The 16,715-nt window shown below is 43.4% G+C and overlaps 1 protein-coding gene across 3 annotated transcripts in view; it reads right to left on the bottom strand.

Moving 5' to 3' along the window:
* LOC130347215 (scavenger receptor cysteine-rich domain-containing group B protein-like) overlaps positions 1–16,715 on the bottom strand; it is a 72,605-nt gene that overhangs the window by 13,258 nt on the left and 42,632 nt on the right. For 2 of the 3 annotated variants that reach the window (XM_056554638.1, XM_056554637.1), the window contains 4 exons: positions 10,826–10,951; positions 2,460–3,017; positions 755–1,075; positions 364–684 (listed from right to left, as the gene is read on the bottom strand). In XM_056554638.1, the coding sequence (XP_056410613.1) occupies positions 364–684; positions 755–1,075; positions 2,460–3,017; positions 10,826–10,877 (1,252 nt within the window). In that variant the 5' untranslated portion in view covers positions 10,878–10,951. Of the gene's footprint in view, positions 1–363; positions 685–754; positions 1,076–2,459; positions 3,018–10,825; positions 11,050–16,715 lie in introns of those variants that run through there. The other variant, XM_056554639.1, reaches the window with a different exon arrangement.

Genomic DNA, 16,715 nt, shown 5'->3' with positions numbered 1-16,715 from the left:
ATCATTGGTGGGGCTGTGTTATGGAGGACCATCTGGTGTTGTGGATGTATCTACAATCAGATCTGCAGAAGATATCAGTGGTAGAGCTGAGTTATGGAGGACCATCTGGTGGTGTGGATGTGTGTGCTATGAGATCTACAGAAGATATCAGTGGTGGGGCTGAGTTATGAAGGACCATCTGGTGTGTGGATGTTTCTACCATGAAATCTACAGATGATATCAGTGGTGGGGCTTAGTTATAGAGGACCATCTGGTGGTGTGGATGTGTCTACTATTAACTTATGGTCATCAAACCATTAAACATTCCTGGTCCCCTATGGATGCACTTGGAGTACATGGCACAACCCTCAGTGGTGATGGTACCTGAGGTGGAGCAGACGATTCCTGCTTGGATATTGTGCAGACATGGCTGTGCGTTCCAGACACTGATCCTGCAGTCAGATATCTTAGATTCTGACCCCAAACAATGTGTCTCCTCCACCATCCTCTGCCGGGCGCCATCTTCTCCCACTATGTTTTCCTGGATTTTAATGAGAGGTCCACAGCCCATCTGTCTGCATACGACTGAAGCTTCTCGCACATCAAAATTCCAGAGGCAGAATCTACTCCATGTGTTATTGAGGGAAACTTCCACCATCCCATCACAAGGACCAGAGCCACCGATTAATCGGATGTTACCGACACCTGTGTAGTAGGAGGAACGTCATGCTGGTAATATGGTAGAACATCTGTACTAGGTTCCTATAATACTCACCAGATGACAAGCAGCTGACCCCTGCGCTACTCCGAGGTGTCGCTGGGTCCGCTTCCATCCACCTTCCCAGTAAACACTGGGAAACATCATTCTCGTCTCCAGTACAGTCCACCAGCTGCAGGAAATGACCAGATGCCGTCCCGAATGCATCTCCTCTCATGGCCTCCAGAGAAGGTCCACAACCCAGCTGCCGGCAGACAACATCCGCTCCGTGCCGGTCCCAACGTTCGTCACTCAACCAGCCCCAGGTATCATTGTAGAGAAGTTCCACTCTCCCCCGGCAGTGGTCACCACCACCCGCCACCCGGACCTGAGACAAGACTGGAGAAGAGGGGTCAGAAATCAGGTCTTATCCAACCATAAGTTGGACGAGGAAGGAATCTCTTCAGGTTTCACAACATCTAAGATGGTCTTGAACACCATACTTTACATCCTCGTAGTTCTAGAGCACTATGGGTAATGACAATCAGCACTCGGGGATAGATACTGTATCTGCCCCAAAATGGTCATCCCTTTCTCCATAGAGTTAGAGAAGAAGGATGTCTGTGCCATATAAGCAGACCATTCGGTTGTAGAGAGGCTAGGGTTGCCACCTGGCTGGTATTTTACCTGCACAGCCGGTGTTTTGGTCACCCTGCCGGTATTTATCCAACCAATCCTCCAACTCCTGGCATATTGCACCACATACTATACCAGTGTTTCCCAACTAGAGCGCCTCCAGCTGTTGCAAAACGACAACTGCTGGGAGTTCTAGTTTTGCAACAGCTGGAGGCACATCTGTTTAGGAAACATTGACCTATACTATGATATAATCCAACATGCTGGGAGTTGTAGTTTTGCAACAGCTGGAGGTCCCCCTGGATGGAAAACACTGACCTATACTATATACTACTACATAGTCCAACATGCTGGGAGTTGTAGTTTTTCAACAGCTGGAGGCACTCCTGGATGGAAAACACTGACCTATACTATATACTACTATATAGTCCAACATTCTGACATGCTGGGAGTTGTAGTTTTGCAACAGCTGGAGGCACCCTTTGTTGGGAAACACTGACCTATACTATATACTACTATATAGTCCAACATGCTAGGAGTTGTAGTATTCGTTTGGGGCAGCTGCTGAGCCACAGGCTGTATCAGGGCATGCTGGGAGTTGTAGTTAGTAACTAACTGCAACTCCCAAATTTAATTAAAAAAATCTCTCAAAAAGTCCCAGATCGGGGCACAAAAATGACCCTCATACAGGCCCCATATACGAAGAAATAAAAAAGTTATAGGGGTCAGAATAGGCCAAAATTTGACCCGCTTATGTGTATCCTGTGATGTCAGGCATATATAATTAATTATGCAAATTAGCATGGCCGGTATTTTTCTCTATGCAGAGACCCATAGAGACAGGAGATCCTTGGAGCGGGCGGCGGGGGGTTGTGACGTCACGACCACGCCCCTTGTGACATCACACCATGCCTCCTCAATGCAAGTCTATGGGAGGGGGGCGTGGCAACTGCCACGCCCCCTCCCATAGACTTGCATTGAGGGGGCATGGTGAGATGTCACGAGGGGCGTGGTCGTGACTTCACGAATGCTGGGTGCTGCACAGAGATTGTGGGGGTCCCCCGTGATGAGATATCTTATCCCCTATCCTTGGTATAGGGGACAAGATGTCTAGGGGTGGAGTACCCCTTTAAGTCAGGACACTTACGAGCTTTCTTGGCACGTCTTTCCTTCCCCTCAATGCTGCGACACACCGACCGTGTCAATGCGGACAGGGCTCCGTCAAGGCTTGGGTACTCCAGAATGTTATATAAATGGGTCTTTAGTGGGTAGGACACAATATCATTGAATTCATGGTTCTGGAATCTTCTGCCTCCCACCACAAATATCTCCACCCCGGCTCTCTTCAGTTTGTGGATCTTGGGCTTCATAAACAGGTAGGGTTCCTGGCCATCAAGCATGAGGATGAGGATGTGTGGCTTGTGGGCAGTGTCGGGCTGTGGTCTCCATGTCATGAAGTTAATAAAACTAACGATGTAATTCTTCTGTGTGATATACCTGACCGGCCCCCGATAGGTGCCATAATATTCCTGGATGTTCTTGTAGTCGAAGTCGTGCAGGTGCAGCCTCGGCTGCTGGTTGGTGACATTCTGAACATCTTCTACAAACCTCGTGAACGTCCCCAATTCATGCTGATTTTTGCCATAGTTGAAGTAATCACAGAAGATGACGATCTCTGCAGATCTGTGGACCCCATGAGAACAACCTGCAAGAGACGAGCACAACGTAATATAGGTTACTATTGATCATATGACCTGTAAAAGTGCAACTTTGTTAATCACATGTTTTGTTCTGAGGTCAGCCTATAGTCCAATGCAAGGAAACATTAAAAAAACATTTCCATGGCAGAATATGTTAGAGTAGAGGTCTATGAGTAGAATTGTCAGGTTTGGACAGAAGAGTCTGGTACGAGCAGGAGAAAGGTCAGGTATGAGCAGGAGAAGGGTCAGTTATGAGCAAGATAAAGGTCAGGTATGAGCAGGAGAAGGGTCAGTTATGAGCAAGAGAAGGGTCATGTATGAGCAGGAGAAGGGTCAGATATGAGCAGGAGAAGGGTCAGATATGAGCAAGAGAAGGGTCATGTATGAGCAGGAGAAGGGTCATGTATGAGCAAGAGAAGGGTCAGGTATGAGCAGGAGAAGGGTCAGATATGAGCAGGAGAAGGGTCAGGTATGAGCAAGAGAAGGGTCAGGTATGAGCAAGAGAAGGGTCAGGTATGAGCAAGAGAAGGGTCAGGTATGAGCAAGAGGGGGGTCAGGTACGAGCAAGAGAAGGGTCAGGTACGAGCAGGAGAAGGGTCAGGTACGAGCAGGAGAAGGGTCAGGTACGAGCAGGAGAAGGGTCAGGTACGAGCAGGAGAAGGGTCAGGTACGAGCAGGAGAAGGGTCAGGTACGAGCAGGAGAAGGGTCAGGTACGAGCAGGAGAAGGGTCAAATACGAGCAAGAGAAGGGTCAAATACGAGCAAGAGAAGGGTCAGGTATGAGCAGAAGAAGGGTCAGGTATGAGCAGAAGAAGGGTCAGGTATGAGCAAGAGGGGGGTCAGGTATGAGCAGGAGAAGGGTCAGGTATGAGCAGGAGAAGGGTCAGGTATGAGCAGGAGAAGGGTCAGGTATGAGCAGGAGAAGGGTCAGGTATGAGCAAGAGAAGGGTCAGGTATGAGCAGGAGAAGGGTCAGGTATGAGCAGGAGAAGGGTCAGGTATGAGCAGGAGAAGGGTCAGGTATGAGCAGGAGAAGGGTCAGGTATGAGCAGGAGAAGGGTCAGGTATGAGCAGGAGAAGGGTCAGGTATGAGCAGGAGAAGGGTCAGGTATGAGCAGGAGAAGGGTCAGGTATGAGCAGGAGAAGGGTCAGGTATGAGCTAGAGAGGGGTCAGGTATTATCTTAAGGGTTGTGTATGAGCAGGAGAGGGGTCATGTATGATCTGAAGGGTTGTGTATGAGCAGGAGAAGGGTCATGCATGAGCAAGAGAGGGGTCAGGTGTGATCTGAAGGGTTGTGTATGAGCAAGAGAAGAGTCACGTATGAGCAAGAGAGGGATCAGGTATGATCTGAAGGGTTGTGTATGAGCAAGAGAAGAGTCACATATGAGCAAGAGAGGGGTCAGGTATGATCTGAAGGGTTGTGTATGAGCAGGAGAAGGGTCAAGTATGATCTGAAGGGTTGCGTATGAGTAGAGGAATCAGGTATGAATAAGAGAAGGGTCAGGTATGAGGAGAAGGGTCAGGTATGAACAAGAGAAGGGTCAGGTATATAGAGAAGGGTCAGGTATGAGGAGAAGGGTCAGGTATGAACAAGAGAAAGGTCAGGTATGAACAAGAGAAGGGTAAGGTGTGAGCAGGAGAAGGGTCAGGTATGAGCAGGAAAAGGGTCATGTGTGAGCAGGACAGGTCTATAGGTTGGTGTAGGGTCAGGTATGAGCAGGACAGGTCTGTTGGTTGGTGTAGGTTCAGGTATGAGCAGGACAGGTCTATAGGTTGGTGTAGGGTCAGGTGTGAGGAGAAGGGTCAGGTATGAAGAGATGGGTCAGGTATGAGCAGTACATGTCTATTGGTTAGTCTACGGTAAGGATGAGGAGAAGGGTCAGGTATGAGCAGGACAGGTCTATTGGTTGGTGTAGGGTCAGGTAGGAGGAGGGTCAGGTATGAGCAGGACAGGTCTATAGATTGGTGTAGGGTCAGGTGTGAGCAGGACATATCTATTGGTTGGTGTAGGGTCAGATGTGAGCAGGACAGGTCTAATGGTTGTTGTAGGGACAGGAATGAGCAGGACATGTCTATTGGTTTGTGTAGGGTCAGGTATGAGCAGGACAGGTCTGTTGGTTGGTGTAGGGTCAGGTATGATCAGGACAGGTCTATTGGTTGGTGTAGGGTCAGGTATGATCAGGATAGGTCTATAGGTTGGTGTAGGGTCAGGTATGAGGAGGACAGGTCTATTGGTTGGTGTAGGGGCAGGTATGATCAGGATTGGTCTATAGGTTGGTGTAGGGTCAGGTATGAGCAGGACAGGTCTATTTGTTGGTGTAGGGTCAGGTATGAGGAGGACAGGTCTATTGGTTGGTGTAGGGTCAGGTATGAGAAGGACAAGTCTATAGGTTGGTGTAGGGTCAGGTATGAGCAGGACATGTCTATTGGTTGGTGTAGGGTCAGGTGTGAGGAGAAGGGTCAGGTATGAAGAGATGGGTCAGGTATGAGCAGTACATGTCTATTGGTTGGTGTACGGTAAGGATGAGGAGAAGGGTCAGGTATGAGCAGGACAGGTCTATTGGTTGGTGTAGGGTCAGGTATGAGGAGGAGGGTCAGGTATGAGCAGGACAGGTCTATAGATTGGTGTAGGGTCAGGTGTGAGCAGGACATATCTATTGGTTGGTGTAGGGTCAGATATGAGCAGGACAGGTCTAATGGTTGTTGTAGGGACAGGAATGAGCAGGACATGTCTATTGGTTTGTGTAGGGTCAGGTATGAGCAGGACAGGTCTGTTGGTTGGTGTAGGGTCAGGTATGATCAGGACAGGTCTATTGGTTGGTGTAGGTTCAGGTATGATCAGGATAGGTCTATAGGTTGGTGTAGGGTCAGGTATGAGCAGGACAGGTCTATTGGTTGGTGTAGGGTCAGGTATGAGGAGGACAGGTCTATTGGTTGGTGTAGGGTCAGGTATGAGAAGGACAGGTCTATAGGTTGGTGTAGGGTCAGGTATGAGCAGGACATGTCTATTGGTTGGTGTAGGGTCAGGTATGAGGAGGACATGTCTGTTGGTTGGTGTAGGGTCAGGTATGAGCAGGACAGGTCTATAGGTTGGTGTAGGGTCAGGTGTGAGGAGAAGGGTCAGGTATGAAGAGATGGGTCAGGTATGAGCAGTACATGTCTATTGGTTGGTGTACGGTAAGGGTGAGGAGAAGGGTCAGGTGTGAGCAGGACAGGTCTATTGGTTGGTGTAGGGTCAGGTATGAGGAGGAGGGTCAGGTATGAGCAGGACAGGTCTATAGATTGGTGTAGGGTCAGGTGTGAGCAGGACATATCTATTGGTTGGTGTAGGGTCAGATGTGAGCAGGACAGGTCTAATGGTTGGTGTAGGGTCAGATGTGAGCAGGACAGGTCTAATGGTTGTTGTAGGGACAGGAATGAGCAGGACATGTCTATTGGTTTGTGTAGGGTCAGGTATGAGCAGGACAGGTCTGTTGGTTGGTGTAGGGTCAGGTATGATCAGGACAGGTCTATTGGTTGGTGTAGGGTCAGGTATGAGAAGGACAGGTCTATAGGTTGGTGTAGGGTCAGGTATGAGCAGGACAGGTCTATAGGTTGGTGTAGGGTCAGGTATGAGCAGGACAGGTCTATTGGTTGGTGTAGGGTCAGGTATGAGGAGGACAGGTCTATTGGTTGGTGTAGGGTCAGGTATGAGAAGGACAGGTCTATAGGTTGGTGTAGGGTCAGGTATGAGCAGGACATGTCTATTGGTTGGTGTAGGGTCAGGTATGAGGAGGACAGGTCTGTTGGTTTGTGTAGGGTCAGGTATGAGCAGGACAGGTCTATTGGTTGGTGTAGGGTCAGGTATGAGCAGGACAGGTCTATTGGTTGGTGTAGGGTCAGGTATGAGCAGGACAGGTCTGTTGGTTGGTGTAGGGTCAGGTATGAGCAGGACAGGTCTATTGGTTGGTGTAGGGTCAGGTATGAGGAGGACATGTCTATTGGTTGGTGTAGGGTCAGGTATGAGGAGGACAGGTCTATTGGTTGGTGTAGGGTCAGGTATGAGGAGGACAGGTCTGTTGGTTGGTGTAGGGTCAGGTATGAGCAGGACAGGTCTATTGGTTGGTGTAGGGTCAGGTAGGAGCAGGACAGGTCTATAGGTTAGTGTAGGGTCAGGTATGAGGAGGACAGGTCTGTTGGTTGGTGTATGGTCAGGTATGAGCAGGACAGGTCTATTGGTTGGTGTAGGGTCAGGTATGAGGAGGACAGGTCTATTGGTTGGTGTAGGGTCAGGTATGAGGAGGACAGGTCTATTGGTTGGTGTAGGGTCAGGTATGAGGAGGACAGGTCTATTGGTTGGTGTATGGTCAGGTATGAGCAGGACAGGTCTATTGGTTGGTGTAGGGTCAGGTATGAGGAGGACAGGTCTGTTGGTTGGTGTAGGGTCAGGTATGAGGAGGACAGGTCTATTGGTTGGTGTAGGGTCAGGTATGAGGAGGACAGGTCTATAGGTTGGTGTAGGGTCAGGTATGAGCAGGACAGGTCTATTGGTTGGTGTAGGGTCAGGTATGAGGAGGACAGGTTTATTGGTAGGTGTAGGGTCAGGTATGAGGAGGACAGGTCTATAGGTTGGTGTAGGGTCAGGTATGAGGAGGACAGGTCTGTTGGTTGGTGTAGGGTCAGGTATGAGGAGGACAGGTTTATTGGTAGGTGTAGGGTCAGGTATGAGGAGGACAGGTCTATAGGTTGGTGTAGGGTCAGGTATGAGGATGACAGGTCTGTTGGTTGGTGTAGGGTCAGGTATGAGGAGGACAGGTCTATTGGTAGGTGTAGGGTCAGGTATGAGGAGGACAGGTCTATAGGTTGGTGTAGGGTCAGGTATGAGCAGGACATGTCTATTGGTTGGTGTAGGGTCAGGTATGAGGAGGACAGGTTTATTGGTTGGTGTAGGGTCAGGTATGAGGAGGACAGGTCTATTGGTTGGTGTATGGTCAGGTATGAGCAGGACAGGTCTATTGGTTGGTGTAGGGTCAGGTATGAGGAGGACAGGTCTATTGGTTGGTGTAGGGTCAGGTATGAGGAGGACAGGTCTATTGGTTGGTGTAGGGTCAGGTATGAGGAGGACAGGTCTATTGGTTGGTGTATGGTCAGGTATGAGCAGGACAGGTCTATTGGTTGGTGTAGGGTCAGGTATGAGGAGGACAGGTCTGTTGGTTGGTGTAGGGTCAGGTATGAGGAGGACAGGTCTATTGGTTGGTGTAGGGTCAGGTATGAGGAGGACAGGTCTATAGGTTGGTGTAGGGTCAGGTATGAGCAGGACAGGTCTATTGGTTGGTGTAGGGTCAGGTATGAGGAGGACAGGTCTATTGGTAGGTGTAGGGTCAGGTATGAGGAGGACAGGTCTATAGGTTGGTGTAGGGTCAGGTATGAGCAGGACATGTCTATTGGTTGGTGTAGGGTCAGGTATGAGGAGGACAGGTTTATTGGTTGGTGTAGGGTCAGGTATGAGGAGGACTGGTCTATTGGTTGGTGTAGGGTCAGGTGTGAGCAGGACAGGTCTATTGGTTGGTGTAGGGTCAGGTATGAGGAGGACAGGTCTATTGGTTGGTGTAGGGTCAGGTATGAGGAGGACAGGTCTATTGGTTGGTGTAGGGTCAGGTATGAGCAGGACAGGTCTATTGGTTGGTGTAGGGTCAGGTATGAGGAGGACAGGTCTATTGGTTGGTGTAGGGTCAGGTATGAGGAGGACAGGTTTATTGGTTGGTGTAGGGTCAGGTATGATCAGGACATGTCTATTGGTTGGTGTAGGGTCAGGTATGAGGAGGACAGGTTTATTGGTTGGTGTAGGGTCAGGTATGAGGAGGACTGGTCTATTGGTTGGTGTAGGGTCAGGTGTGAGCAGGACAGGTCTATTGGTTGGTGTAGGGTCAGGTATGAGGAGGACAGGTCTATTGGTTGGTGTAGGGTCAGGTATGAGGAGGACAGGTCTATTGGTTGGTGTAGGGTCAGGTATGAGGAGGACAGGTCTATTGGTTGGTGTAGGGTCAGGTATGAGCAGGACAGGTCTATTGGTTGGTGTAGGGTCAGGTATGAGGAGGACAGGTTTATTGGTTGGTGTAGGGTCAGGTATGAGGAGGACAGGTCTATTGGTTGGTGTAGGGTCAGGTATGAGGAGGACAGGTCTATTGGTTGGTGTAGGGTCAGGTATGAGGAGGACAGGTCTATTGGTTGGTGTAGGGTCAGGTATGAGGACATAAGCTTCTCCTGCAGTCACCACCTTTATTGGTCAGACCTGTGATTGCTGTCATGGTGACATTTATCGCCATCTATGGTGGTCATCACCTCACTGCCGTGTCCTCTATGGTTGTCTTTTTGCACATATTTATTCTAATTTATACCGTAGGGTATCGGATCAATCTCAGACTTTTTAGCTGTGAACTGCACACATTTTTGTTTTATTGTACAAAATCCTCCTGGACCTATGCCTGGTGGTGACACCTCTTGGACCTACACCTGGCAGTGACACCTCTTGGACCTACACCTGGCAGTGACACCTCTTGGACCTACACCTGGCGGGGAAACCTCTTGGACCTACACCTGGCGGGGACACCTATTGGACCTACACCTGGCAGTGACACCTCTTGGACCTACACCTGACAGTGACACCTCCTGGACCTACACCTGACAGTGACACCTCTTGGACCTACACCTGGAAGTGACACCTCCTGGACCTACACCTGGCAGTGACACCTCCTGGACCTACACCTGGCAGTGACACCTCCTGGACCTACACCTGGCAGTGACACCTCCTGGACCTACACCTGGCAGTGACACCTCTTGGACCTACACCTGGCGGGGACACCTCTTGGACCTACACCTGGCGGGAACACCTCTTGGACCTACACCTGGCGGGGACACCTCTTGGACCTACACCTGGCGGGGACACCTCTTGGACCTACACCTGGCGGGGACACCTCTTGGACCTACACCTGGCGGGGACACCTCTTGGACCTACACCTGGCGGTGACACCTCTTGGACCTACACCTGGCGGTGACACCTCTTGGACCTACACCTGGCAGTGACACCTCTTGGACCTACACCTGGCAGTGACACCTCTTGGATCTACACCTGACAGTGACACCTCCTGGACCTACATCTGGCAGTGACACCTCTTGGACCTACACCTGGCAGTGACACCTCTTGGATCTACACCTGACAGTGACACCTCCTGGACCTACACCTGGCAGTGACACCTCCTGGGCCTACACCTGGCGGGGACACCTCTTGGACCTACACCTGTCAGTGACTCCTCTTGGACCTACACCTGGCAGTGACACCTCCTGGATCTACACCTGGCAGTGACACCTCCTGGACCTACATCTGGCAGTGACACCTCTTGGACCTACACCTGGCAGTGACACCTCTTGGACCTACACCTGGCGGGGACACCTCCTGGACCTACACCTGGCGGGGACACCTCCTGGATCTACACCTGGCGGGGACACCTCTTGGACCTACACCTGGCGGGGACACCTCTTGGACCTACACCTGGCGGGGACACCTCTTGGACCTACACCTGGCGGGGACACCTCTTGGACCTACACCTGGCGGGGACACCTCTTGGACCTACACCTGGCGGGGACACCTCTTGGACCTACACCTGGCGGGGACACCTCTTGGACCTACACCTGGCGGGGACACCTCTTGGACCTCAGTAATTGTTCTTGGACCCTCTAAGCTCCGGGATGGTTCTGGTCCCTCCTAGACCCTGTATGGTCATATCCCAATCCCAGCCCGATTGTAGACCTTCAGAATGACCCTTCTGGGACCTACCTTCAGTGTCCACCGCCGTGATGACGAGGATGAACCAGATGAAGACCAACATGATGACTGGATCCTGCGGCTCTGCTGTACCGTCTCCACCGCGCTGACACCACACGGCTCAGAGGTCGTTTACTGCTGGTTAATGGGAATAAGACAAACAGAAGGTGAAAAACTATTTGTTTAACAGAGCAAAGAGCGGGGTCAGCGGGGGCCCTAAAATATACCACATAAACATCTACAACAGAAAGTAATCATACCCTATAATATACCACATAAACATCTACAATAGAAAGTAATCATACCCTAAAATATACCACATAAACATCTACAACAGAAAGTAATCATACCCTATAATATACCACATAAACATCTCCAACAGAAAGTAATCATACCCTATAATATACCACATAAACATCTACAACAGAAAGTAATCATACCCTATAATATACCACATAAACATCTCCAACAGAAAGTAATCATACCCTATAATATACCACATAAACATCTCCAACAGGAAGTAATCATACCCTATAATATACCACATAAACATCTACAACAGAAAGTAATCATACCCTATAATATACCACATAAACATCTACAACAGAAAGTAATCATACCCTAAAATATACCACATAAACATCCACAACAGAAAGTAATCATACCCTATAATATACCACATAAACATCTACAACAGAAAGTAATCATACCCTAAAATATACCACATAATCTACAACAGAAAGTAATCATACCCTATAATATACCACATAAACATCTACAACAGAAAGTAATCATACCCTATAATATACCTCATAAACATCTACAACAGAAAGTAATCATACCCTAAAATATACCTCATAAACATCTACAACAGAAAGTAATCATACCCTATAATATACCTCATAAACATCTACAACAGAAAGTAATCATACCCTATAATATACCACATAAACATCTACAACAGAAAGTAATCATACCCTATAATATACCACATAAACATCTACACAGAAAGTAATCATACCCTAAAATATACCACATAAACATCTACAACAGAAAGTAATCATACCCTATAATATACCACATAAACATCTACAACAGAAAGTAATCATACCCTATAATATACCACATAAACATCTACAATAGAAAGTAATCATACCCTATAATATACCACATGAACATCTACAACAGAAAGTAATCATACCCTATAATATACCACATAAACATCTACAACAGAAAGTAATCATACCCTAAAATATACCACATAAACATCTACAACAGAAAGTAATCATACCCTATAATATACCACATAAACATCTCCAACAGAAAGTAATCATACCCTATAATATACCACATAAACATCTACAACAGAAAGTAATCATACCCTATAATATACCACATAAACATCTACAACAGAAAGTAATCATACCCTATAATATACCACATAAACATCTACAACAGAAAGTAATCATACCCTATAATATACCACATAAACATCTACAACAGAAAGTAATCATACCCTATAATATACCACATAAACCTCTACAACAGAAAGTAATCATACCCTAAAATATACCACATAAACATCTACAACAGAAAGTAATCATACCCTATAATATACCGCATAAACATCTACAACATAAAGTAATCATACCCTATAATATACCTCATAAACATCCACAACAGAAAGTAATCATACCCTATAATATACCTCATAAACATCTACAACAGAAAGTAATCATACCCTATAATATAACACATAAACATCTACAACAGAAAGTAATCATACCCTATAATATACCTCATAAACATCTACAACAGAAAGTAATCATACCCTAAAATATACCACATAAACATCTACAACAGAAAGTAATCATACCCTATAATATACCTCATAAACATCTACAACAGAAAGTAATCATACCCTATAATATACCTCATAAACATCTACAACAGAAAGTAATCATACCCTATAATATACCTCATAAACATCTACAACAGAAAGTAATCATACCCTATAATATAACACATAAACATCTACAACAGAAAGTAATCATACCCTATAATATACCTCATAAACATCTACAACAGAAAGTAATCATACCCTATAATATACCACATGAACATCTACAACAGAAAGTAATCATACCCTATAATATACCTCATAAACATCTACAACAGAAAGTAATCATACCCTATAATATACCTCATAAACATCTACAATAGAAAGTAATCATACCCTATAATATACCACATAAACATCTACAACAGAAAGTAATCATACCCTATAATATACCACATAAACATCTACAATAGAAAGTAATCATACCCTATAATATACCTCATAAACATCTATAACAGAAAGTAATCATACCCTATAATATACCACATAAACATCTACAACAGAAAGTAATCATACCCTATGATATACCACATAAACATCTACAACAGAAAGTAATCATACCCTATAATATACCACATAAACATCTACAACAGAAAGTAATCATACCCTATAATATACCACATAAACATCTACAACAGAAAGTAATCATACCCTATAATATACCTCATAAACATCTACAACAGAAAGTAATCATACCCTCCAATATACCACATAAACATCTACAACAGAAAGTAATCATACCCTAAAATATACCACATAATCTACAACAGAAAGTAATCATACCCTCCAATATACCTCATAAACATCTACAACAGAAAGTAATCATACCCTATAATATACCACATAAACATCTACAACAGAAAGTAATCATACCCTATAATATACCTCATAAACATCTCCAACAGAAAGTAATCATACCCTATAATATACCACATAAACATCTCCAACAGAAAGTAATCATACCCTATAATATACCACATAAACATCTCCAACAGAAAGTAATCATACCCTATAATATACCACATAAACATCTACAACAGAAAGTAATCATACCCTGTAATATACCTCATAAACATCTATAACAGAAAGTAATCATACCCTGTAATATACCACATAAACATCTACAACAGAAAGTAATCATACCCTAAAATATACCACATAAACATCTACAACAGAAAGTAATCATACCCTATAATATACCACATAAACATCTACAACAGAAAGTAATCATACCCTGTAATATACCTCATAAACATCTATAACAGAAAGTAATCATACCCTGTAATATACCACATAAACATCTACAACAGAAAGTAATCATACCCTAAAATATACCACATAAACATCTACAACAGAAAGTAATCATACCCTATAATATACCACATAAACATCTACACAGAAAGTAATCATACCCTAAAATATACCACATAAACATCTACAACAGAAAGTAATCATACCCTAAAATATACCACATAAACATCTACAACAGAAAGTAATCATACCCTATAATATACCACATAAACATCTACACAGAAAGTAATCATACCCTAAAATATACCACATAAACATCTACAACAGAAAGTAATCATACCCTAAAATATACCACATAAACATCTACAACAGAAAGTAATCATACCCTATAATATACCACATAAACATCTACAACAGAAAGTAATCATACCCTATAATATACCTCATAAACATCTACAACAGAAAGTAATCATACCCTATAATATACCTCATAAACATCTACAACAGAAAGTAATCATACCCTATAATATACCTCATAAACATCTACAACAGAAAGTAATCATACCCTATAATATACCTCATAAACATCTACAACAGAAAGTAATCATACCCTATAATATACCTCATAAACATCTACAACAGAAAGTAATCATACCCTATAATATACCACATAAACATCTACAACAGAAAGTAATCATACCCTAAAATATACCTCATAAACATCTACAACAGAAAGTAATCATACCCTATAATATACCACATAAACATCTACAACAGAAAGTAATCATACCCTCAAATATACCACATAAACATCTCCAACAGAAAGTAATCATACCCTATAATATACCTCATAAACCTATACAACAGAAAGTAATCATACCCTATAATATACCACATAAACATCTACAACAGAAAGTAATCATACCCTATAATATACCACATAAACATCTACAACAGAAAGTAATCATACCCTATAATATACCACATAAACCTCTACAACAGAAAGTAATCATACCCTATAATATACCGCATAAACATCTACAACAGAAAGTAATCATACCCTATAATATACCACATAAACATCTACAACAGAAAGTAATCATACCCTAAAATATACCACATAAACATCTACAACAGAAAGTAATCATACCCTATAATATACCTCATAAACATCTACAACAGAAAGTAATCATACCCTATAATATACCACATAAACATCTACAACAGAAAGTAATCATACCCTATAATATACCACATAAACATCTACAACAGAAAGTAATCATACCCTATAATATACCTCATAAACATCTATAACAGAAAGTAATCATACCCTATAATATACCACATGAACATCTACAACAGAAAGTAATCATACCCTATAATATACCTCATAAACATCTACAACAGAAAGTAATCATACCCTAAAATATACCACATAAACATCTACAACAGAAAGTAATCATACCCTATAATATACCACATAAACATCCACAACAGAAAGTAATCATACCCTAAAATATACCACATAAACATCTACAACAGAAAGTAATCATACCCTATAATATACCACATAAACATCTACAACAGAAAGTAATCATACCCTATAATATACCTCATAAACATCTACAACAGAAAGTAATCATACCCTCAAATATACCACATAAGCATCTATAACAGAAAGTAATCATACCCTATAATATACCTCATAAACATCTACAACAGAAAGTAATCATACCCTATAATATACCTCATAAACATCTACAACAGAAAGTAATCATACCCTAAAATATACCACATAAACATCTACAACAGAAAGTAATCATACCCTATAATATACCTCATAAACATCTCCAACAGAAAGTAATCATACCCTATAATATACCTCATAAACATCTACAACAGAAAGTAATCATACCCTATAATATACCTCATAAACATCTACAACAGAAAGTAATCATACCCTAAAATATACCACATAAACATCTACAACAGAAAGTAATCATACCCTATAATATACCTCATAAACATCTACAACAGAAAGTAATCATACCCTATAATATACCACATGAACATCTACAACAGAAAGTAATCATACCCTATAATATACCACATAAACATCTCCAACAGAAAGTAATCATACCCTATAATATACCACATAAACATCTATAACAGAAAGTAATCATACCCTATAATATACCACATAAACATCTACAACAGAAAGTAATCATACCCTATAATATACCACATAAACATCCACAACAGAAAGTAATCATACCCTATAATATACCTCATAAACCTCTACAACAGAAAGTAATCATACCCTATAATATACCTCATAAACATCTACAACAGAAAGTAATCATACCCTATAATATACCTCATAAACATCTACAACAGAAAGTAATCATACCCTATAATATACCACATAATCTACAACAGAAAGTAATCATACCCTATAATATACCACATAAACATCTATAATAGAAAGTAATCATACCCTATAATATACCTCATAAACATCTACAACAGAAAGTAATCATACCCTATAATATACCTCATAAACATCTACAACAGAAAGTAATCATACCCTATAATATACCTCATAAACATCTACAACAGAAAGTAATCATACCCTAAAATATACCACATGAACATCTACAACAGAAAGTAATCATACCCTAAAATATACCACATAAACATCTACACAGAAAGTAATCATACCCTATAATATACCACATAAACATCTACACA

This window comes from Hyla sarda, unplaced genomic scaffold (assembly GCF_029499605.1).
Source record: "Hyla sarda isolate aHylSar1 unplaced genomic scaffold, aHylSar1.hap1 scaffold_820, whole genome shotgun sequence".
In the NCBI taxonomy this organism is placed as follows: Eukaryota; Metazoa; Chordata; class Amphibia; order Anura; family Hylidae; genus Hyla; species Hyla sarda.
The sequence above is the reverse complement of the archived record's forward strand: the minus strand, read 5'-3'. Positions and strand labels throughout refer to the sequence as shown.